A 25,199-nucleotide genomic window follows, 5' to 3' on the forward strand; every position below is an offset into this window, starting at 1 on the left:
AACAATTCCACATCAGGTTCGTGTATAAAAAAGAATAAGTTTTTAACCCTTCGAGAACTTATGCAATGCATTTACAAAGATGAGAAAGTTTCAAAAAATAAAACAAAAAATTGAGAAAAATTCAAAAAAAATTCTGAAATCAAAACGAAACATTCAGATTTGAATTCTCAACTCCCCTCCCTCTCTCCCTCCCTCCCTCCCTCCCTCTCCACGATGGGTAAGAGCTCAGGTTATTGAATAATTTACATTTTTTTTTTTCAAAATTTTGACAAATTTCACCAGCAATAAAATAGTTACTTACCCTACTGGGTTTAATGGGAATATTTTCTAATCCATAATTTGATTTTTTTACTAGATTTTGTTTTCAAAATGCGATTTTTTTTTTGGAATTTGGAAAGTTTGAGTTGTTTTTGAGGAGTTGGAAGGTAGGGGTTGAATTATGGTATCAGACAACTTTTTTTTTCAAATTAAATTCTAAACACTCCCAAAATCCCCCCCCCCCCAAATAAGTATTACCAGTTTGAAATACAAAAAAAAAAAAAAAAAAAAAAAAGATGAAAGGAAACTGAAATTTTGAGTTAAGTATTCCAAAAAACCACTTTCAGGGCCTGTTTGATTTTTTAAATATTGATCATAACCAAATCGAAGATAAATTTCAAAAAATTGAGAGGATTAAAAAATATGAAACCACTCGATCGAATTTTTAGCAATTGAAAAAAAATTCGAAGGTAAGTGATCCCAAAAAATGTTATTCTCATCCTAAGTTGCAAAATCGGACCACAAAACTCTGAAAAAATATATTTTTTAAAATATTTCAAAGTTATGATTCGTCAAACAATTTTTTTAAAAATTTCTTCGCAAAATTGGCAACGAAATCAGCATTTTAGGAACATGAGAAATTTCCAAGAATCAAAATTTGATAATCAGCAGTTGAAATTTTATCTGTCAGTTCCTCTGTAAAAATACTTACTTCAATTTTGGAAAAACACAGCTCGAATTCAAATGCAAATCCATCTCATTTCAGCAGAAAAATATCACACTAGATAAAAATAATTATCAGTATTTTTGATTTTTCATCGCACTACTTTTTTAATCAGTTTGAAAATGACTCAATTCATCAGCGATTCACGTCCTCGAATTCAACATTCAATCCACCGGTAAATATTCATTTTTTCGAACTCGTGTACGAATTGAATTAATACGAATAGCACATTTTGAAAATGAAGACATCGAAATACCACATAAAATCGTCAATTCAACATATTTGCAGATACCAATTTAACAATCGAGCGACCAAATTTGAAAAAACCTCAAACAGAAAACCAAGGTAAGTTCCTCATACTAATTTTTAATTAAATAGATAAATTCATTCATCTGCGAGACATAAAAAATACCTAAATCAACCATTATCATGGATAAATTAATGTCGACAAAAAATTCAAAACCCCCAAAAAAATCACTCAAACAAAAATAAAATACTTTTCAAATATCATTTTTCACCCAATTTTCAAAAATTTTTATCACTAAAAACAAAATATGTACAATGCACATTGACCCAAAAAAAAACATCAAAAAAATTATTTAAAAAAAATATATTATGAAAACAATAGTTATAAAAAAAAGTTGAGCACAATTTATCGAATAAAATACTCAAAACGATCACAGCCATGACTTAAAAATAATTTTAAAATAAACTCGAATTTGTAGCTATTTCAATAAACTGAAAAATACAAATTTAAATCATCTTATAAATATATTTTACACAAAATCAAACGTCGAATCGTTATGAAGAAAAGGAACACTACGAGGTAGGTAATAAATTACATAAGCCTACAAATAATTAGGAAACGTCGACCGAATTTTAGAAACACATTTTACGAAAAAAAATTTCAAAACGCACCACACGTAGTTCAAAAAATAAGGAAACAGAGAAAACGTAAAATGAAAATCGAAATAAAAATACAAATACATTAATTTAAACACTAATACGAGCAAAATTTATCAAATCTCGATCGATACAAAAAAAAAATATGACAAAAAAATTAAATTTAGAAAAAGGAGCAAAAATCAAAAAAGAGGAACAAACAGATAAAAATTCCACCGACACGACGTATTGAAAAAAAATTCAAAAAAATACACAAAAATTCAAAAAAAAAATGGTAAGTAAAAAAAATTCTCCCAACCTCTTCTCAAAACTCACTTCAATTGATCGTGCAAAGCGACAATATAACTCTGAGCCATCTGCAGCGTCTCAAATTTGGAAAACTGTTTATCATTCGGATACGGTAATACTCTTCGAAGTCTGTCGAAAGCTTGATTTAAATTCTGCATTCTTCTGCGTTCGCGGGCATTGGCATCTTGACGTCTTTTCTTCATCACCTCGACGCTGACTTTTTTCCCATTATTTTTACGACTTCTTTTTTTACCATCTTTTTCAATAAAATCAGCAAAATCATCGTCGAAGAACCCTTCTTCGCTGCTAATTAAACTATCTTCTTCTTCGCAATCTGGTGTGATGGCCAACGAGGTGTACTCTTCTTTTTTCACATCTACGTTGAATTCGAAGCTTGACGTCGAATGGTGGTGATTGGTTTTTTGCGAATTTAAATTCGTGTACTCGTATTCCGGGCTACCGGACCGGAGACTGTCCGGACTGGGGGTGCATCCGTCGGAAAATTCGTACTGAGCGTCGACGTATGTATCGCCGCGACCACCGAACGAGGAGTAATTCGCGTACATCGATCGAGACGTGTCTTTGAATATATCGAAGAAATTAACATTATGGAAATTTTCCTTCGTAGCTGCCATCATCTTCAGGCTGAGATTTTAATCGAAAAAACAAAAAAAAAACTCGAAAATAAAAAGCACTCGAGATAGAGAAAATATAGTTCAATCGTATTTTTTACGTACGTAACGAAAACAGCGCACTAGAGACAGAAACCAGATTAAACAACCAGTTCGTTCGCTCAGGTCGAGTCTGAGTAGAAAACTGATTCGGGATTCGGCGGCACGACAGACTGGCCAAATAACCTGTTCACTTTATAACCGACCTACCACCACTTACAACACCCGGAATCCTTATTACCCCCTGAAACAATACACACCGCACCCTCTCACCCTCTCACCCGCCTTTAATTCCGCACTTCAACTTCTTTCTTTCTTTTTTCCACCTCGTCTTCTTCTCTTTTTTTTTTTTTTTTCATCGTTACGTTATTATTTCTATGTCAGAAAACAATGAAGCTCTCTTTGTCTAACACACATTCAGGGGGGTTTCTTTTTTAACCCACCCAATGAGAACGAGCCGTTATCAATGAAACGACGACCACGACCACGACGACGGTGCCTCTGCCTGGTTTGTGTGCCACAGAGAGAGAGTGCAGAGAGAGTGTGTAACAATACATTATAATGTATGTGCTCATTAATACTTTAATATACCTAAGCCTACTACTACTACTACTACTACGAGTACAACCATCACACATCATCTTAATATGTGTGTATTTTTCCAATCCCTCTCTCTTGTTTTACTACGATAATAATACATAATATGAGAGAGTAGGTACTTGGAAAAAGCAAAGAGCGTTTTGTTTGTTTGTTTTCTTGTTTTTGTATTCTTCTTTCAACTTACTTGAAATTTTTCATGCCAAGTTATCAATCAAACGCGATAGCACGTATATAAACAAAGTACTTATAGGCTGTAACTATTACGAGGATAATATGGTAACAATACACGCGTAGCTCGTTTACACCATGAAATATAACCTGGAACTAAAGGATTACTCGAAATTTGACATTTTTACCATAACAGTGCTTAATCTTCTTGCTCGATATGCGTACACGTAAGTGTTATAGATTTTGATAAATACGATTAAATACAATATGTATTAAAAGGATGTTGAAAAAGGGTAGGTAATTTTTGCTTTTGCAGCTCGAAATAAAACAGCTGGTCTAATAACCGTGCTATTAAGATTTGACTTATAAAATTCAGGGCCATAAATTGGGATAAAAATCGAATGAGGTCGATGGTAAAGATGAATCGAGCCTTGGCTCCGATTTCTAAAATAACTGTACTTACCTACTGAAAATTTGTTCCCATGGTAAAAAAAAAAAAACATCTTGCGCAGTTCGCAAGATCAACCGACTTTGCTCTAAATATACCCCAGTAATTTACCAACATTTATCTCAGTAATTTACCAGACATTACTTAAAAATTTACCAATTTATCAAAATGCGCGGAAGTACCCAAATTTACCGATTTAATGAATACGAAAAGTCGAAAACATCGACAAAATAAAATAGTCAATCATAAGTAGCCATCATATTACACTTTTATGAAATTGATTTTCAAATAAAAATTAGCGTACTTATGAAGACGTAACCGTCATATTACAAGTGGAATAATATATCAGGAAAATTGTTGACAAAAAACAAAATTATTACCGAAATTTACCAATTTACCAAAATTTAGCTATTTACCAAAATTTACCAATTTACCATAATTTACCAATTTACCAAAATTTACCAATTTACCTATTTACCGAAATTTACCTATTTACTGAAATTTACCTATTTACCAAAATTTACCTATTTACCGAAATTTACCAATTTACCAATTTACCAAAATTTACCTATTTACCAAAATTTACCAACTTACCAAAATTTACCAATTTACCTAAATTTACCGATTTACCAAAATGTAGAGGTTTTTAATGGCTTAATTTTTATCCAGAATTAAAATTTAGCTATTTACTGAAATTTACCAATTTACCAAAATTTACCAATTTACCAAAATTCACCAATTTACCAATATTTACCAATTTACCAAAATTTACCGATTTACCAAAATTTACCAATTTACTAAAATTTACGAATTTATCAAAATTTATCAATTTACCAAAATTTACCATTTTACCAAAATTTACCAATTTACCCAAATTTATCAATTTACCAAAATTTACCACTTTACCAAAATTTACGAATTTACCAAAAATTACCCCAGCAATTTACTAACATTTACCTCAGTAATTTACCAGACATTACCCACTAATTTACCAATTTTCCATTTTACCAAAAATTACCCCAGCAATTTACCAACATTCACCTCAGTAATTTACGAGACATTTCCTCACTAATTTACCAATTTTTTACCGAATTTTAATTACCCCAGTAATTTACTGTCAAAGGTTTTTACCAATTTACCAAAAATTACCCAAGCAATTTACCAAAATTTTCGACCAACTTTAATTACGAGTAATTCACCAAAAATAACTAATCATTTTATTTACTAAAAATTACTATTAATTAACAAAAAAAAAAAATTATCAAAATTTACTGGCTATTTACCAAAAACTTAATGTTTTTTGTTAAAACAAAAATTACACTAGAAATTTTTGAAAAATTTTGATTTTTTATGGCAAAAAAATTTTGGACGGATAAAATTAACAAAAAAATTAACAAAAAAATCAACAAAAAATTTTCTCTTCTTGACTCGCGCGGGATTCGAACACCCAACCTCCGGCGTACCAATCTGCAACCTACACACCCTAACCACCCCATCTGTTTGTTGGGGGTGAGCCGTTTGCGAGATATAAGGGTTTACACAAATTTCTGCTTATCCGTAACGTTGAAACACACTTAAACGTTCATATCTCGTAAACGGCTGAACCGATTTCGACCAAATTAAAAATTTCTCTAGTTCAGTATCAAAGCAATATTTTGCCATCATCAGTTTCGACTTAAAGTTCGGAGCTTTTGAGTTCAGCGTGACACAAATTTATACATAAATTGATATACCTATATATCTATACAGGCTTGCTACAGCTTATACAGGCCCGTTTCTGGAAGTGACATCGACTATCCGAGACCCGACGCGACGTTCCGAGGCCCGTTAGCGGGTCTCGGAACGTTTTCCTATTAAAAACTATATTTTCATGATGTACACACTTCAGGGATGCTATAGACAAATTTTTGTCTGGGACTCACAAAGTAGGTATCATACCTACAGTATATACAGCTTACCTTACTTCACCCCACACAGAAACTTCATACTCGCGTCATTCCTGTATAAATCACTCCTTGGAGATCGCACCAACGGCTCTAGACCAGGCTTAATAGCCGCTAGCAAGGCGCATGCGCGAACGAATTTACCAGGCACTCTTTAAAATTTTTCTAAGTGTCAAAGACGCGGGCCTCGGATCGTCAGTACGATGCACTGGGTCTCGGATAGTAAGCACGTTCCATATAGATATATAAATAAATATATATGTAAACTTATCTCGTTTTGCGCCATACGTCTTATCGTGACCAGCACACTCCGAAACGTCAAGAAAACCCACCCCCACCCAAATCCTCAACCATCATGACAAATACAATACCTTACTTTTCCGTTTCACGGCAAAGTCGGTAAAAAAAGGAAAAAGAGCATAAAAATCAATAAAAATTATCTACTAAAAATTAATGAAATTTCTGAAAAAATTGGTCAAACTTGTACAAATTAATATGTATGGAAACTATGCCAAAATTGAGAAAAAACAACAACAACAACCATCGCTGAGAAAAAAAAGTATATTAGAAATTACTACGTATAAGTATTTTATATTGCAAGTGTCCCCACGTTTTTATTGTGAAAAATAACTAATTCGAATCGAATCATTCACAAAAGTTGGTGATTAAATAAACTGATTGATTTTTTGGTGAATCATTCGCAAACGGATCGATTAATTTACGATTGATTCAGATTTTTATTAAACTATTGTAAGTATAGAAATTGATCTGCTTTTGAGCGAAGTAAATCGAATCGAATCATTAACAACCGATTGGTGGTTGAATAAATTAATTGATTTCTAGTCGAATCATTCGCGAACGAAATATTCAATTTTGTGTGCGTCATTCACGACCGAATCGATTCGTATAAGTAACTCGTTCGCGAACGAACCGATTCATACTCATTTTTTGTTTAATCATTCGCGAACGAATTGAATGGTTTTTGGTGAATCACTCGCGAACGAATCGATTCATTTACTCAATTTTTAGTGAATCATTTACGAACGAATTGAATGGTTTTTGGTGAATCACTCGCGAACGAATCGATTCATTTACTCAATTTTTAGTGAATCATTCACGAACGAATTGAATGGTTTTTGGTGAATCATTCGCGAACGACTTCGTTCGTATAGGTGACTCGTTCGCGAACAAATCGATTCATTTACTCATTTTTGGTGAATCATTCGCGAACGAATTGAGTAAATCTTGGTGATTCATTCGCGAACGAATTGAATAAATTTTGGTGAATCATTCGCGAACGAATCGATTCATTTACTCAATGTTTAATGAATCATTCACGAACAAATTGAATGGTTTTTGGTGAATCATTCGCAAACGAATTGAATGGTTTCCGGTGAATCATTCGCGAACGAATTTATTCGTATAAGTGACTCGTTCGCACACGAATCGATTCATTCACTCATTTCTAGATGAATCGTTCGCGAACGAATTGAATGGTTTTTGGTGAATCATTCGCGAACGAATTGATTCATATACGTGACCCGTTCGAACACGAATCGATTCATTTACTCATTTTTTGATTTTTAGATGAATCGTTCGCGAACGAATCGATTCGTTTAGGTACTCAATTGTTATTTTTTGGTGAATCATTCATGAAAGGATATTACGAATTGAATAATTTTTGGCGAATCATTGCGAACGAATTGATTCGTATAAGTAACTCGTTCGTGAACGAATCGATTCATTGACTAATTATTTGGTGAATCATTGGCGAACGAATCGAATAATTCTTGATGAATCACTCGCGAACGAATCGATCCATTTACTCAATTTTCAGTGAATCATTCACGAACGAATTGAATGGTTTTTGGTGAATCATTCGCGAACGACTTTGTTCGTATAAGTGACTCGTTCGCGAACGAATCAATTCATACTCATTTTTTGTTTAATCATTCGCGAACGAATTGAATGGTTTTTGGTGAATCATTCGCGAACGACTTTGTTCGTACAGATGACTCGTTCGCGAACGAATCGATTCATTCACTCATTTTTTGTTGAATCATTCGCGAACGAATTGAATGGTTTTCGGTGAATCATTCACGAACGAATTTATTCGTATGAGTGACTCGTTCCCGAACGAATCGATTCATTTACTCATTTTTTGTTGAATCATTCACGAACGAATTGAATAATTTTTGGTGAATCACTCGCGAACGAATTGATTTGTACATATAAGTGACTCGGTCGCGAACAAATCGATTCGTTTAGGTACTAAATTATTTTTATTTTTTGGTGAATCATTCATGAACGAATATTACGAAATTGAATAATTTTTGGCGAATCATTCGCCAACGAATTGATTCGTATAAGTGACTTTTTCGCGAACGAAGTGATTCATAAATTAAAGGATTGATCAATTCGTTGGCGAATGAATCGCCAGAAATGAATCTATTCGTCCACGAATGGTTCTTTCAAACGTTCCTCAAATGATTGTGAAATCTCGGTGGCTGAAAGTTTCAAAAATGACTAGAATATTTTTAAAAAGTAACCAATAAAATGCTCAAAAAAGACCAAAAATCACCAAAACATTTCAAAAATTAACTATACTTAAATGAAAATCAAAATTCAAAAAAATATCAAAATGCCCACGAAGTGGCCGAAAAGTTTGAAAATGGCGAACATTTCAAGCGACCCAAAATCACGAGAGTATTGCAAAAAACAGCCAAATCTGCCTAAAGCCTACACAATGTTTCAAAATATTGTCCAAAAGAAAAATTTCACAATTACTAAAGTACATTTTTAAAAAGTAGTCTAAAAAAAAACCGAAAATGACTAAAACGTTCTAATAATTTACTAGTAAAAAGTAAAAATAAACCAAAGCTCAAAAAAACATTAAAATTTCCAGAAACCCATCCAATAATTCTACATTTTTCACTGCACCAACAAACTCAGTTGAGGTCATGAATGTAAATTCACTCAGTCAAAAATTTCTATTCGAAAGACTACTATGGACTTGATATCTATATACTGAAAATAGCAGCGCCACACATCGCTGAACCATTAGCCAGCCTCTTCAACATGTCTGTTCAGGAAGGAGCCTTCCCTGATATCCTTAAGGTCAATATTGTGACACCTGTGTTCAAAAAGGGTGATAGAAGTGCCATGAATAACTACAGATCCATTTCTATAACATCAGTGTTTTCCAAAGTTCTAGAAAGCTTATTCTATAAACGTATATCAAAATTTTTCAGTGATAATAATTTGTTACACGGCTACCAATATGGATTTTGCAAGAACAAAAATACAACAGGTGCCATCTACCAACTTATTCACAATATCTTGGAAAACCTTCACAACAAAAATGACATTATAGGGTTATTTTGCGATCTTTCAAAAGCATTTGATATGATTAATCATAAAATATTGCTAGGTAAACTAGAAAATTATGGTATTAGAGGGGTGGCTTTAGACTGGACCACATCCTTTCTCAAAAATAGAACTCAAATTGTTAAGACAGAAGATATAAATGGAGAATACCATTTCTCTGAACAATACCCAGTTGAGAAAGGAGTTTCACAGGGGTCAATATTAGGGCCTCTGTTCTTTGTTTATTATGTCAATGACCTTCCAAAAAATGAAAGGAGTAACTTGATCCTATTTGCAGATGACACTACAGCACTGATTCCTATGAATATGGGTGTATCAGTACAGCAGGTTGTGGATGAATTGGTAGCGTGGTTCAGAATAAATAAAATGAAATTAAATGTTGAGAAAACAAACCTAATATATTTTGGTCACAGCACACAAAATTTAAATTTGGCACTGCCTATTACTAATGTTGAATGTCTAAAATTTTTAGGAGTATACATCAACTCCAGTCTAACTTGGACTGATCACACAGACTATTTAGCTGGGAAACTATCATCAATAAATTATCTCCTTTGGCAATTAAAAAGTGTCACCAATGTGCAAACATTAAAAATGGCATATTATGGAATGTTCCAGTCTAATATGTCATATGGCTTGGTGTTTTGAGGTGGAAATATCAGTCTTATGCAGAGAATTTTTGTAATACAAAAACGAGCAATAAGAATCATGTATCGAATGCAAGTCACAGAATCATGCAAGAATGTCTTTCTTTCAAATGAAATTTTAACCTTACCCTGCTTATACATATATACATTTATGATAGCCGAAATTGTGAAGAAGGGCATAGTAAAATTACATACCCCTCAACATAGTCATTATACTAGAAATAGCCAACAACTACATAGCACACAATTCAGGACTAAATTTTACCAAGCTAGTATAGACTTCATGGCTGCAAAAATTTATAACAAAATCCCAACTGAAATCAAAATTATCAATATTGCACAAAATTATTTTCTAAAACTCTGAAAAAATGGCTGCTAAAAAAAGCGTTTTATTCAATAGATGAGTATATGGACGCTGTAACATAACTGAGTGCATTAGGAACTGAACTTTCAGCGATTCCTTGTAATTTTGATTTATCACCTTTCAGTATTCATGATCATCCATACAGCGTCATTGTTTCTTTTATTTTTAGTATAATCGATAATTTTTGGATGTTATGTGGTAATAATTCTAATAATTTTTATAAATGTACAAAACATCTCACTTTTTTAATAATGTATTTTTTTCTGATTTATTGCAATTATGTCGTTTTTTTTATTTTTATTTTTTATTATTTTAGTTATTTTTATTTTCATTACAGGCGTCTATTTAAATATTGTGCTAATCCTATACCTGTATAATGCAGTACATGGCGCATTCATTTCATCTTATTTCATATTACTAAGTACAGGTAGGCAACCTGCAAGGAAATTACTTTTAGGCCAGTGAGATAATTCAAATAAGAAGGCGGAACAGAACCGGAGACGAACCAAGACTTGGAAAGCAGACAGATAACTGATAAGGCTGAGCTTTTGGCTTTCAGCTTTTGATAAATAATAATAAAGCTGTAGCTTTCGGCTTTTGGCTTTCAAAATTGATACGCTATGGCTGATACAGCTGGTTTTCAGCTGAATTTCCCTTCTAGGATTTGTGTATTTGGCACATACTAAAACCTCCGATGTACCTAGTCTTTGTACTGGTCTCGGAAACGTACCTTGTTTGATAATGCATCTAAAACGGCGATTAATCTCGTTGCCTCAGTGGTGTAGTGGAATGCACGCTGGACCGGCAATCCGGAGGGCCTGGGTTCGATTCCCAGGCTGGGCACGAATTTTTCGTACGTTAGATGCATTAGAAAACAGGTCAATTATAGGTCAGTAAAAGAAAAGAGACTTCTTCTTATTTGAATTATTTCATATTATTTAATTTTATTATTCATTTCTTTATATTTTTATCATTTCCTACACTGTTAGTACATAAGCAGACTTTGTAAATGCAGCAATGCTGCCTATTGCAAAAAATAAAGTTGATTTGATTTGATTTGAGAACTTTCCAGTGATCAAAAATTATTGAAATATTCAACAACAAAAAATAAGTAACTAAAAAAAAAGACGAAAAGTTCGACAAAATTATCAAAATTTTCATCGAGTGGCGAAAAATCTTCAAGTATATTCACAAGATTTCAGTAATGATCAAAAATTTTGAAAATAATCAAAATATTCCAAAACTAGGTAAGGTGCACCGGGGGAAGTCCGAATTCGGGGTAAGTCAGAAAAACTGATCTAGCTCTTAGAGGCTTATATCTGCCGAAGCGCTACCCAGGGGTAACTTGAAGGTACTACCCCTACTTCATCACAGCATAAAAAATTTCGCGACCCAGTTTCATTTTACAGGCTTTTCATTGGTTCATTTTTAGTGTGCGTAGCACACTATTGGTTTCGCTTTGAGAAATGAAATTTCATTATACATGAATGTTCTCTTAAACTATCCAACTGTTTTTTGTACCTATTGGACACCATTTGAGAATCATTAAGACGGAGGGAATAGATTATTTTTCATTCAATTCGGATGGGTAATTGCTGAGTAATTGCAATTTTAGTTCATTATTTTAATGCATAAATTCCTAAAAAAGGAGAAAGGGGACTTGCAAAACACCTGCCGCTCATTGTACCCTGCTATACCCCCAGTCTATTCCATCTCCGCTTTTCAAATCAGCTGTCTCATTGTACTCTGTTACACCCCTCATCTGTTAGCTGTATGTTCCAAGTGGGAGTGGTTTGGTGGGGCGTTTACCCAACAAATATATTCTTTTAATGCCCTAACCCACCATGTGAACTCGTAGTCGAATGGTTAGGGCATGTAGGTAGGAATAGGAATTGTAGGGTCCCAGGTTCGAATCTTCATCAGGTAGGTAGGTATAGGTGACGGATTTTTCGTTGGAAATACCTATTGGATAGGTAAATGCTGTTGAGTGAGTACATGATGCTGGTGCAAAAAAAAAACGAATTTTGAACCCTGTAGCCCCCTTATTTTAATTTATAAAAACAAAGTTATGAAATATGATGATATCATTTTGCTAAATGAATTTTCATTCCATTTATTCAAATACTTTTTACTACACCTATAGCGCCATAAGTACAGTAAAAATTACCTTAAGATGAGTAATTTTTACTTTTTATGATATAAAAATTACTTTAGAATGAATAATTTTTACACAATTTGGTTTATGTAATTTTTATTATCATACTTTAGTAAAAATTATTAAAACAAAATCATTTTTACTAATGTTATAGCAAAATTTATTAAAATGATGATTTTTACTATAAGATTACAGTAAAAATTATTATTGTAACCGAACTGTTAGAAATTACTGATTTTCAAAACAAATTTTATCATAAGGTGCACTGGGGGAAGTTGGAATTCGGGGTAAGTTAGAAAACTTGCTCTAGCGCCTAGAGGTTTATATCTGGCGAAGTGCCACTAAAGGTGACTTGAGGGTACCACCCCTACTTCATCACGGCATAAAAATTTTCGCGATTCAGTTTCATTTTAGATGTCTTTGGTTCAATTGTATTTTGTTGTTGTTTTGAACTTATTTTGAATTTGGTCTAAAATACAGACTTTCTATTTCTTAGTTTTTCGCATATAGCGGACGAACCGTGCATCCTAGTGAAAATCTGATGAGAGTAATCTCAAAGAGAATTAAATTCTCTACAATTTTGTTTCTATGCAATTTTTCTAGGACGCTCGGTTTGTGATCTACGCCTCTGCAAAGTTTAGCCTGTTCTGACTTCCCCAATTGGGGTAAGTCAGGACAGTTTATATTTTATTCCACTGAGCGAAAACTACTGTGTCAATCGCGCTCAAATTTTTACCATAGGTTAAGAACCCTTATGGGAACCTACATAATAAATTTGATCCATATTGATTCATTAGAAGGGGAGTAACAGCTGGTCAAAGTTGAAATTGCGAAAAATCATTCTGACTTGCCCCGGTGCACCTTACTTATATTATGTATTTTTGAATGGGATCCAGTTATATGCTAAATATGTAGTCAAAATTTTTTGTAAAAATTACCCATATTTTTTTGTGCAATTTAGAGGCAATGCGAATTCTTAACATATTTTATATGATTTAATAATTTTAGAATCAAAGGCAAATTCTGAAAATTGGTTTGAAATTTTATAAATTTGAAGACAATGGAAATTCTAAACAAAATATGAAAATTTGTCATTTAGAGACACTGAGAATTCCAAAAATTGATTAAAAGTTCTATAAGTTGTAGATAATGTGAACTTGAAAATGATATGAATTATTGTATGTAATATATATGAAGATAATGAGAATTCTGAAAAATTAGAGGCATGCACTACTTAGATATGTACGAGTAATAGCGGTTATAGCTGTAGAAAAGGCAGCTAGCTACGCACACTTTGCAGCTAAGCTTTGCTTAGCTGTCTAGTTAGTTGCTGTTTTGAATTTGATTTCAAATTGTAATCAGTGTTTTTCAAACTGCTTTTTACCTCAGAAGAAATGATCAGTAAAAGTGATATTATAAGTGAAAGTATTCCTAAAACAATAATGTAAAACCCCAAGTATTCAATTTTTGTTAATTTTCAATTATTCATTATTTACTATCGCTTTTTCTGACTTACCCCCTAAATTAGTGCTATGGGGTAAGTCAGAAAAGTGAACATTGATAATTAGGATTCGACTTCATCGATGTGTAATACGTAGAATAATATGTTTTCGAGGTCGTAGAATCCAAATCTGGAGTTATTTTTTTTGTAGGAGTGGGGGGTGAGGCGTGGGGAGGGGGCAATTCTAAATTTTTCGTACATTATTGTGTAATATGTCGATTGATATGTTTTCGAGGTCGTAGAATCCGAATTTGGAGTAATTTTTTCTGTAAGAGTGGAGGGTGAGGCGTGGGCGTGGGGAAAGGGAAAATTTCAAATTTCTCCTACATTATCGTGTTATATGTCGAATAATATATTTTCGAGGTCGTAGAATTTGAATCCGGAGTCATTTTTTATGGTGAAGGTGGAAGGTGAGTCGTAGGTTCGCACGGGTGGGGCCCTCTCCCTAAACGGTGATACTTGAATAGCACTCGACCCTAAAAACTAGCTCAAGATTCGAATTTTGCGACCTTGAACATATATCAACCAACATGTTACACAATATTATAGGCAAAATTTGAAATTTCTCCTCTCCTCTTGCCTCGCCTCATACCCCTGCGAAAAAATAACCCCAGATTCGAATTATACGACCTCAAAAACATATCAATCGACATATTACACATTAATATAGGCAAAATTTGTAATTTACTCTCTCTCCCCTCGACTCACCTCCCACCCCTACAAAAAAAATATCTCCAGATTCGAATTCTACGACCTCGAGAACATATTATTCAACGTATTACACGATAGTGTAGGAAAAATTTGATATATTACCTCTCCTCACGCCTCACTTCCCTCTCCTACAAAAAAAATAACTCCAGATTCGAATTCTACGACCTAGAAAATATATTATTCGATATATAACACGATAATGTAGGAAAAATTCGAAATTTTCCCTCTCCCCACGCCTCACCCCCCACTCCTACAAAAAAAAATAACTGCAGATTCGGATTCTAAGACCTCGAAAACATATCAATCGACATATTACACAATAATGTACGAAAAATTTAGAACTGCCCCCTCCCCACGCCTCACCCCCCACTCCTACGAAAAAAATAACTCCAGATTTGGATTCTACGACCTCGAAAACATGTTATTCGACATATTGCGCATCGATCAGGGTCGAATCCTAATAATACCAATTAATTTTGTAGATTTTCTGACTTACCCCAAAGTGGGGTAAGTCAGAACAAGTTACATTTTCTTCGATTGTGCGAAAGCTACTGCGACAATCGCGCTGAAATTTTTACCATAGGTTAAGAACCCTTATGGGAACCTACATACCAAATTTCAGCCATATTGGTTCATTAGTACGAGAGTAACAGCTGATCAAAGTTGAAATTGTGAAAAAACGTTCGGACTTCCCCCGGTGCACCTTAATCAAAAATCAACGTACCTATACTTAGTACCTAGCTACCTACATAAATGTATCTAGGTATAATTGAAACTTTTACAAAGTGATTAAGAAGTCTTGAAATGTACGAGTACCATACCAACAGTACCAACACACAGGAATGTAATTCTACCAATTTGTTCTAATTTTTTTCTATAAATGTTGCAAGAATTTCAAGTGTTGAAACAAATTTTTAAATGACTAAAATATCTCAAAAATTAACCAAAAGTGTCCAAAGCTCCCTCTTTCCCCCTCCCCAGGCTCAAAAAAATCAAAAATGTATACGTGGTGACAAAAAAATATCGATGAGACCATAAGTTTCCAAATACCAAAATTATTCCAAGAAACGATAAATTATTCAAAAAACACCAAAAATTGATAAAGTGACGAAAAAGTCACTGAAAAACAACCCAAAAACAAACACTCTCGAAAATTTCGAAAAAATTCCAAAAATGACCAAAACATCTCAAAGTGGTCAAAATATAAAAAGCACTGAAATTTAAAGTGGCCAAAATATGTATTCAATAAGAATAGAACCCAAAAAGGTGGCCAATTGGCAAAATTTTCAAAAATTAATCAAACCCTCAAAAAGACACAAATTGTATATTATTTAACGGTAAGGAACACCAAAATCAAAGTAGAAGATGAATGATCAATAATCCGATTAGAATTCAAAAGTATTAGGGGCGAAAATGTTATTTTGGAACACCCCCCCCTCCTCGTACCTGAATAAAAAAAATAGGTGAATTTCACTTAGAATGATGAATATTGCGCCACAAATGTATTATAAGTTGAATATCAATGATATTGGAATGCTCGTAAGATATTTCTATCGATGCTTCTAATCTTCTATAAACTATGGCCCAGGAAAAAAGTCCCGGTCTTAAAAACTTCATTTTGGCCCTGAAATTCATCATATACCAAAATTCGCGATCCTTTCATCAAATGCCCCCCCACTTGTCACTTCGTACCAAATGGTTTTAAAAAAATGTGTTACCAACATCTATCAAACACTATTGACTGAGCTGCAGCTGGCACATTTTTGCAAAAAATACAAACATTGATTGGAATATGCGAATAAAGTATATTATTTAAATAATAAAATTAATATGGTTGCATAAAAGATAAATAGTAGTAGTAGTAATATCATTAATTTATTCAATCTGTTACTTGAGTAACATTCAGAAAACACAGGTGAAGAGGGGTTTAAACCTCTAAAAATTGAATAAATTATATAAATCTAAATTTTAGGTCACTTATATGATATATAGTTCCACGTTCATTAATAAATTAGTAACAGCTATAAATAAGTTACCTATTTTATCTGAAAAGAAACTATCACAACGTGATTCGCGAAAGTTTTTTATACACATGTACCATCTTGATAATCCGCCACCTTACAGGAACTAGCATACTGATAAAGGCATCCCAGAACTGTGCCAAGTTGATTTCTGCAAGCTACCACTTGTTTTCTTACTATTTTATCTGTAAAGTCCACGGGTTGGAATTCACATTTGCCTTTCTCGGCGCCGTCGATTTTGTTTGCACAAAGGGCATCTATCTTACCAAAATTGAAACAAACGAAGTGTCTGTAACATAACAAGTAGGTATATGCATTAAATTGCCCTGCCAAAATTCGAGGTCGTACCAATTACAAGCTAAAATGAGTAAATTACATATGTACCTAAGAGATGCGAGTATAGCAATACCTAGGTACCTAGGCTACATTTACATAGTATCACTCAGTAAAAATAAGAAACAGAGGAAAGAAAACTGCCTCTAGCTCCAGCGATTTAAAAGATGAGCAGTTTCATTATGAAACTTTAATTTTGAAAAGGTAGGTACATAAAAGTTTACCTTCAAATTCAACAACATTAAAATTTTCAAAAATTTTGAGCCACTTCTTTACAAAAACAAAAATTACTCTCAAAATACCTACCTACCTATAAATCGTTTATCGGCGCTTCAGTTTCAAAAGTGACTATTTTGTAAGGTAGGTAGTGATGTTGATATTTGAAAAAATTTTACATCGATACATTGCGATATTTTTTCGAGAGATAGGTATGTATCAATGTATTGTCGACATAAAGATTTTAAAAGGGGGGGGACAGGGCCATATCAAAAGCGAAGCAAACATCAGTTTTATTGATTTACCAACCTTGGGAAAATAAATTTTGAATTTTCAGAATTGAACAATGGGAAAGATAACACCTTGGATAAGGAATTTTCGACGTTCTTTCAACACATTGAGTTTGCTTATTATTGCCGTGTATTGATGAATTTGAGAGGGCGGAAAGCAGTTTTGTTAATTTAAAACCTTCAGAAAATAAATTTTGAATTTTTGAAATTCAACAGAGGAAAAGATAACATCTTTGATGAGAAATTTTTAAATTTTATGTAGGTACGTAGGTAGGTAAGGATCTCCGTATTGGCAAATGAAATTCAATTTAAAACTGTAGTTCTTTTCAATATTTTTTTTTTTTTTTTGATAAATTTTTGAATAAATTTTTGTCCAGTGATTTAGAATTTTAAAATTTTTTTTTAAATTTTTCTATAGTGTTCAATTCTAAAGAATTTTTTGTTGTTATTTAGAATACCTAAATTGTTCGATGATAATTTAGTTTGGAATTTTTTTAAAATGTAGTAAGTAAGTACATATTTTTCGATGATTTTTAAAATAAATATTTGTTTGCCTGGTGATTATTTAGGGAGTTCATTTTTTAAAATTCAGCTCAGAACTTTTTGATGTCTTAGGTAATTTCAAAATGATTTTTTAGCATTGAATAATTCTAATGAAGTGATTTAGAATAAAAAAGTTTTTTGTGCTTTTTATAAAAAATTGTTTGCTTAGTGATTTAGAATTTCATTTTTTAATAAATTCAGCTTAAAACTCTCTGTGGTGATTTTAAATTAGTGCAAGATACGAGTAACTTACCCTTGGTTCTCGTCGTATTCTACTGAAGTCATGCTCAACTCAGCATGTATGCGTACCATCATAGAGCAAACGATTACACATATTATTAAAACGCTACTGAACCTGGACATGATAACAGTTGAACAATTATTTGATGAGCCTTAACGTGGGTCAAATATTACCTATGCAGTACTTGGAAAAACTGATAGCAACAGGAGTTACAGTGAACTAGCGAACTATAGAGACGAGAAGACAACTGTGAAAAACACTACAGAATCTAGTTGTTATATAGTAGCAAAAACTCATAACTCATGTCACCTTATATGTACTTGACAATGAATCATGATATTTTTAAAAAAATCTTGGAAAACCTGGGTAAACACCAGACGTACCGGTACATATGCACGGGCAGTTTTTTTTTACATATTTTGTCAATGCGTCGTACGATTCGTTCCTGTTTTAGGACCTGCGTCAGCGTCATGCAGTACAATTTTTTTTTTTTCGTGTCTATCATTCGTACATAATTTATATCATGTAGGTATGCTAAAAAAAACTTACGAAACAGCTGTATTTTAGCTGCTCTAAATCGTTAAAATTTGAATGTATGAAATTCGTTATCAAAAAAACACCTTTTACGATACGAAACTTTATTGAAAATAATGCTGACGACGATATTCAGGTTGCCTACTCTTCAACAAATTCCCTGGGATCGTTATTTTGTAATGCCAAGGATAAAATCCCCAAAATGGATAAAAGTGGCGTTTACAGACTATCCTGCAATAATTGCTCAGCTACCTATATTGGCCAAACAGGGAGAAGCTTCAAAATAAGGCTAAATGAACACTTAGCAGCTTGGAAACATAAACATCTGGGAAAAAGTAATTTTGCTGATCATCTCATAAATTCTGGCCACAATTTTTTACCTGACTCAGGATTAAAAATTCTACATATTGCCGAAAAGGGTCGTCGCCTCAATACCCTGGAGCTGATTGAAATAAAACGTCACGAGATTGCCACACAGTTCCACTTGGTCAACGATGTTACACCTAACAGTGCTATCGATTCACTTCTACCTATTCTGAATCACCCCCTACCTGTATCATAAATTTACGACGCAATTTTTGACTCGTGTATACTTTTTATCTCCCCTCTTCTGTTTGTACGACGCATCTCTTCCTATTTATCTTCTACATGTTACGTAATCCTCTCATTCGTGATTGAAAATGGTCTCCGAGCAGACCGAAACGCGTCTCACGCTAATGTATTAATTTTAGAATTATTTTCAATAAAGTTTCGTATCGTAAAAGGTGTTTTTTTGATAATTAAAAATGTGCGAAAAAGGTGCTATAAACTACACGCGAATTATGAAATTCGCACAAAACGCAATATTTTGTTGAGATTGAAAATATGTATCTCAATAGTTAGTAGTAGCGTACCGGTATTATTCACATGATTAGTAGGTAGGTAGGTAGGTACCCATAGAGCTTCTAATATTTTATTAAAATGCATATTAGGTAAAGGGTATCCCCAGGTAGGATAGGCGAAATAGCCCCCTATGTATTATTGTTGGGTATCTCCGAAAAAAATTCCTGAGCGAAATTTCCACTCCCCTCCAAACAGCCCCCCCCCGCGCAACCCTCCTCCCCCTTAGACATTATAGCCAAAAAACGTGATTTTTGCGAGAAAAATTCGGTATCCATGAGTAGTGGGGAGAAAATTCTGGTACCACGCGGAATGTGTAGGGGAAGCAGCCTGGGCTTTTCAACACAATTTTTTTCAAAATTTTTCATCCAAGTGGTGGAGGTAAAATTGACCGAAGAAAATTTTGAACCGTCGCAGCTCCGGATTGAAGGGTTGATCACAAAAAATATTCAAAAAATCTTATCGCCAGAATAATTCTCGAAAAAGTCTAATTTTTGCAAAAATTCTACACAAGTTTCTTTTTTGAAAACATTACAAAAAAATCCCAACTTTTGTCAAAATTGCCAAAAAAATTCTTGTGTTTTGCTAAAACTGTTGAAAAATGCCTTTTTTTTGACGTTATCTAAAAAGTCCTCATATTTTTTGCAGAAATGACCGAAAAACTTTGTTAGTAGCCAAAATTTCGAAAACTCCTGCTTTTGCCAAAATTCTCCTAAGAAGTCCTTGTTATGGTTTTTGGGCCAGAATTGCCTGCAAAGTTCTGTTTTTGCCTAAATTGTCAAAAAAATCTCGTTTAGGGTTTTTTGCAAATATGAGACGTTTGCAGACAAAACTTTGATTTTATAGATTCGGCGCTGACATCTCGTGGCGGCGCCACCATCTACTTGCTGAAAGGGGAACATTTTGACGTCATTTTGTACATAATAGCATCTAGACAAGTCGAGTGTGCGCGTGTGTAAGCGTGTGTGAGTATAAAATGTCCCCTTTTCAGCATGATAACATGTATTTCATGCATTTCACCGCCAGCCCAGAGAGCAACACTTGTTCGTCAACTCCGAATTGGTAGGAAGAAATTACTTGTAAAAAGACACATTTTGACAAAAATAGTTTTTGTGATCAACCCTTCAATCCGGAGCTGTGGCGGTTTAAAGTTTTCTTTTGATCATTTTACCCCCACCACGCACTTGGATGGAAAATTTTGAAAAAAAAATCGTGTTGAAAGGCCCAGGCTTCCCCTACACATTTCATGTGGTACCAGAATTTTCTGCGCACTACTCAGTACTCAATACTCATGGATACCGAATTTTTCTCACATTTTTTTGGCTATACTGTCCAAGGGGGAGGGGGAAATTCCGCTTGAAAATTTTGTTGGAGGTACCCTATGTAGCGGCTCTCTGTAAGAAATATGCAGCCGCTCATTCTAGTTACCAGAAATGTTTGTTATTATTTTCAGTTGTTATTCATTGTTATCAAATATACGTATATGTAGGTATGTTACGACTCAATGACTCATCAGCTCTTCACACTTCCAATATCATGTGTACCTACCATTACAGTACAAATTGGTGATCTTGACGTTGGAATTTCACCTACTCAACACAGTGATGGAATACACCATTCCTAAGCCAGTAATGTGTATCAAAGACAAAATCAACTGTAAAGCTGCATCCAGACGAGATTTGTCAAATATATTGCATTGTGTGAACACACTGCTGATTACTCATCAAATAAATTTGACATGATTTGAAAACCAATTAACTTCATTTGATGATTTTTAAGTCCATTCTGAAAATCATCCAATATTTTCATCAAATGAATTGAATTGTGTCTGCGCAGAATATTATCACTCGATAATTTTTATAACATTTGATGAGAAAATCAGATGATTTGTGGTTTGAGATTAGAATTATATCATTTTATGAGTAAAATCGTTTTCCGGAATAGCTTACCTTCTTTTTTTTTTTTTTTGTATGAGAAATAATTGAGAATTCTACTAAAATAATTCAACTTTTGTCAGACAACTTTCCTCACGCATTTCTTGATTCAGTTGATTCCCATAACCTCCAAGTTTTTAAATTACATTAGAAACATCCCTAGCATTGTTATGGTTTATTATTCATTGGGAAAATGAAAAACAATAGCAATTTGAATGGGAAATTAAGAAAATCGACAATTGTTCAAAATTGCAACAATATCACTCTCTTATCACGTTATCACAGCAGATGATTGGAAGTCTTGTCATTCTGAGATTTGAATGTATGGATGCTCTGACAGGCGTTCAAATCATCAAATACAGATTTGATCAATGTATTTGACAAATCAGATTTGTCAAATATATTGGGCCATCTGGACGCAGCTCAAGTAAACTTTATTCTCAGCAGCAACAACAACAACAAAAACAACAAAGAAATCATCACCGCCACTTCAGCCAGAATAATTTTGACTTTAATCCACAACCCACAAAATGACCAGCCTGGATGCAAGAATCCAAAACGACATGGAGTAGTGAGCTCCATATTGTTGTTGTTGTCCTGGTTCCTTGTCCTTTACAGGACATTGGAAATCACATTTTTTTTGTGGTACCCTTACAGGGTGAGGCGAATGCCTATTGCCACTGCGATTATTCTAGGGAGACTACGTTGTTTTGAGCTTTCACCTAGTAGTTTCCCATTGCTTTCTACACTATCTACAAAGTAGCTCATACATCACTAGCCAGGTTTTTACAACCCTGAGTTCCATAATCACCGCTACCTATAGTTGCTCAACCAGTACAGCTTTTTGATACCGGCAACAGATTGCGTGCATTTCTGTTGCCTCTGCTGTTCTGGTGCTCAGAGCTTAACGTGTAATAGATGTTAAATGCACTACAATGTATACATTACATGTTAACGCCTGCGTCTCTAGCGGGATTTGAACCCACGACCTCTTGTTCAGAAAGCCGTGGCTCAACTCACTACGCCACCAAGCGTCGAGCTCTATATGCTTTGTCAAAATTCACTCACCTCATCAGACAAATCAACCAATAATCTCAATGCAAATATCAACTATTCAACTGTCAGTCTCCAGTAGTTCACAATTTGCAATCTGATCAGACATTCTCTGTAGATGCAACCTCAATCATCCTGAATCAGCATTTTTTCTTCAGAATCAACAAATTTCAATATCAGTCATTGACTAGTCAATTCAAAATCGACTCATTCTGTCTCATTGTTTTTCGAAATCGCGGCTCCTCCACTGGAGGGGGAGTTATGTAGCGGCTCTCTGTAATAAGAAGTACGCGGCCACTCATTCTACTCTCTAAATTTGAAACAGTGAAATTTCACTGCTTAGCAGTCATGACATTTTGGCTTCTTAAAAGCAGTAGTTTTTTACTGCAAAACAGTAAAAAATTTACTGAATTGATCAGTAAAAATGATTTTTACTGACTCATTCAGTAGATTTTCCACTGTTTTGCAGTAAAAAACTACTGCTTTTAAGAAGCCAAAATGTCGTGACTGCTAAGCAGTGAAATTTCACTGTTTCAAATTTGGAGAGTAGTTACCAGAAATGTTTTTTATTATTTTCGGTTGTTATCCATTGTTATCAAATATGTGTACATTACAACTCAACGACTCATCAGCTCTTCACACTTCCAATTTAATATGTACCATTACGGTACACCCAACAATAATCCATCATACGAGTAATTTTCCAAACCTGGGAACATGACCATTGACCATTTCGCCTATCTTACTTAGGAATATCCTTAGCAAAATCAAAATTACAAATTGTGTTGAAATTTACCACACAATTTTCATAGTGAATTTTAAAACAGACTCTCATTCTCGTTCGAGCCACTGAAAAATACCCGAATTGTCGGGAAAACAGATTACGAAGGATATATGTAGATAATACAAAATACCACTGCAATACATTACGTACAATCGAAAACAAACAACATAAAACATAGATACGTGCACTTTCGGAAAATAAAATCGCTAAAGTTGAATTTTTCATAAATTTTTAGCTCGCGTATGAAATCAATAATCTAAACCAAACATTCAAGGTATGACTTATGAGAATGTGTTTCAAAAAGGCTCGTACATGCGTTTTCTATTTATTTCACTATCGTTCGAAAAATTTGAAGTATTGCTCAATAAATTACATCGAATGAATATAACAGATATTTATCTTTTAAAATGCTATTTTTTTTATCCATCCGAATGCAGCTCTGTAACAAAATTCGGTTGAACATTTTCACAATCTCACACTACAGATGAAAAATATTCAGGCAGAAATATCTTCCTTTAATAACAGCCACTGAGAGCATCCAAATTCACAGACATTTAATTTCTGAAACATTCATGTTTCATGATATGGTGCATGAACCCCCCTTTAAAAAAGTCGATCATATTTTTATTAAGCATAAGTAGTGTACAGAGCATGACTATAAAAGCTCGATGATAATTCATTCGAGGAAGATTTAAACATTCTACGGAAAAGCGGCGTAAAACGCGTCCGCCTCTGCTTGTTGCAATTTCATTTCTTCTTCTTCCGCTTTTTTCTGTTCCTCTTCTTCTTTTTTCTTTTTCTCTTCTTCCTGTTTCTTTTTCTCCTCGTCTTGCTTCTTTTTCTCCTCCTGTTTCTTTTTTTCCTCCTCTTGCTTTTGTTTCTTCTGCTCTGGAGTCATTTTCGCCTCTTCTTGTCTCTTTTTCTCTTCCTCTTGTCTTTTTTTCTCCTCCTCTTGTCTCTTTTTCTCTTCCTCTTGTCTTTTTTTCTCCTCTTCTTGTTTCTTTTTCTCTTCTTCTTGCTTCTTTTTCTCTTCTTGTTTTTTCTTTTCTTCTTCTTCTTTTTTCTTGTCGTCTTTGTTCTCATCTTTTTTATTGGACGCTGGAGGAGGCGAAGAGGATGAAGTTTTGATTCCAAAAAACTTTCTGACAGATTTCCAAAATTTTGCGCCTCCGCCTCCGCCTCCACTTCCAGAATTACCACTGGAATATCTGTACCCGCCAACACCGCGTCCGCGTCCGCCACCACGGCCACCTCCACCACCACGACCGCCTTTGAGTTCAACTTCATCTACCTGAAAAGTAGGTCGACATAACGTTCAAAAATCATTGCATCCTTTACGATTCAAAACTATCGTACTTTGTTCATTCATTTCTTCCAACACCAGAACAAAAATAATTCGAAAAATTATTCAATTTAATTGATCAGGTATTTTGAAAAGAATTAAATCAAGTAGGTAATGTAAAATTTCAAACACCAACATTTTTTTGAATAAATTAAAAATTAAAAAAAAATTTTTTGAAAATAATAAGAGACACTTGGGTGATAAATCAAGAAGAAAGTGAGGGGAAAAAGTAACTACTTACCAAAAGAAATAAAACCAAAA

At 33.8% G+C, this 25,199-nt stretch overlaps 2 protein-coding genes, 1 long non-coding RNA gene and 1 other non-coding gene across 4 annotated transcripts; 1 reads left to right on the forward strand and 3 right to left on the reverse strand.

Annotated features, from left to right (window-relative positions):
- Positions 1 to 1,608: 1,608 nt before the first annotated feature.
- On the reverse strand, positions 1,609 to 3,988 carry LOC135848923 (protein atonal-like). The gene has a single exon (XM_065369020.1). The coding sequence runs from the start codon at positions 2,809 to 2,811 to the stop codon at positions 2,197 to 2,199; it is 615 nt and encodes a 204-aa protein (XP_065225092.1). The 5' UTR covers positions 2,812 to 3,988; the 3' UTR covers positions 1,609 to 2,196.
- A 7,182-nt stretch (positions 3,989 to 11,170) lies between these two features.
- Positions 11,171 to 11,245, forward strand: TRNAA-GGC (transfer RNA alanine (anticodon GGC)). The gene has a single exon. It is a non-coding gene; the product is annotated as a tRNA-Ala (tRNA).
- A 5,308-nt stretch (positions 11,246 to 16,553) lies between these two features.
- LOC135847887 (uncharacterized) lies at positions 16,554 to 20,001 on the reverse strand. The gene is made up of 2 exons (XR_010559262.1): positions 18,425 to 20,001; positions 16,554 to 17,078 (listed from the first exon to the last, which is right to left on the reverse strand). It is a non-coding gene; the product is annotated as an uncharacterized LOC135847887 (long non-coding RNA).
- A 3,272-nt stretch (positions 20,002 to 23,273) lies between these two features.
- Positions 23,274 to 24,893, reverse strand: LOC135846754 (uncharacterized; the record flags this gene model as incomplete). The annotated part of the gene is made up of 1 exon (XM_065366023.1): positions 23,274 to 24,893. A coding segment is annotated over one exon (597 nt), but the record flags the coding sequence as incomplete, so codon positions are not given.
- Positions 24,894 to 25,199: the final 306 nt, after the last annotated feature.

The sequence above is a fragment of the Planococcus citri genome, chromosome 5, assembly GCF_950023065.1.
Source record: "Planococcus citri chromosome 5, ihPlaCitr1.1, whole genome shotgun sequence".
NCBI classification, from domain to species: domain Eukaryota; kingdom Metazoa; phylum Arthropoda; class Insecta; order Hemiptera; family Pseudococcidae; genus Planococcus; species Planococcus citri.

Bases quoted from the DNA above. Each gene is read 5' to 3' on its own strand.
- LOC135848923 (XM_065369020.1), bottom strand. From the start codon at position 2,811: ATGATGGCAGCTACGAAGGAAAATTTCCATAATGTTAATTTCTTCGAT.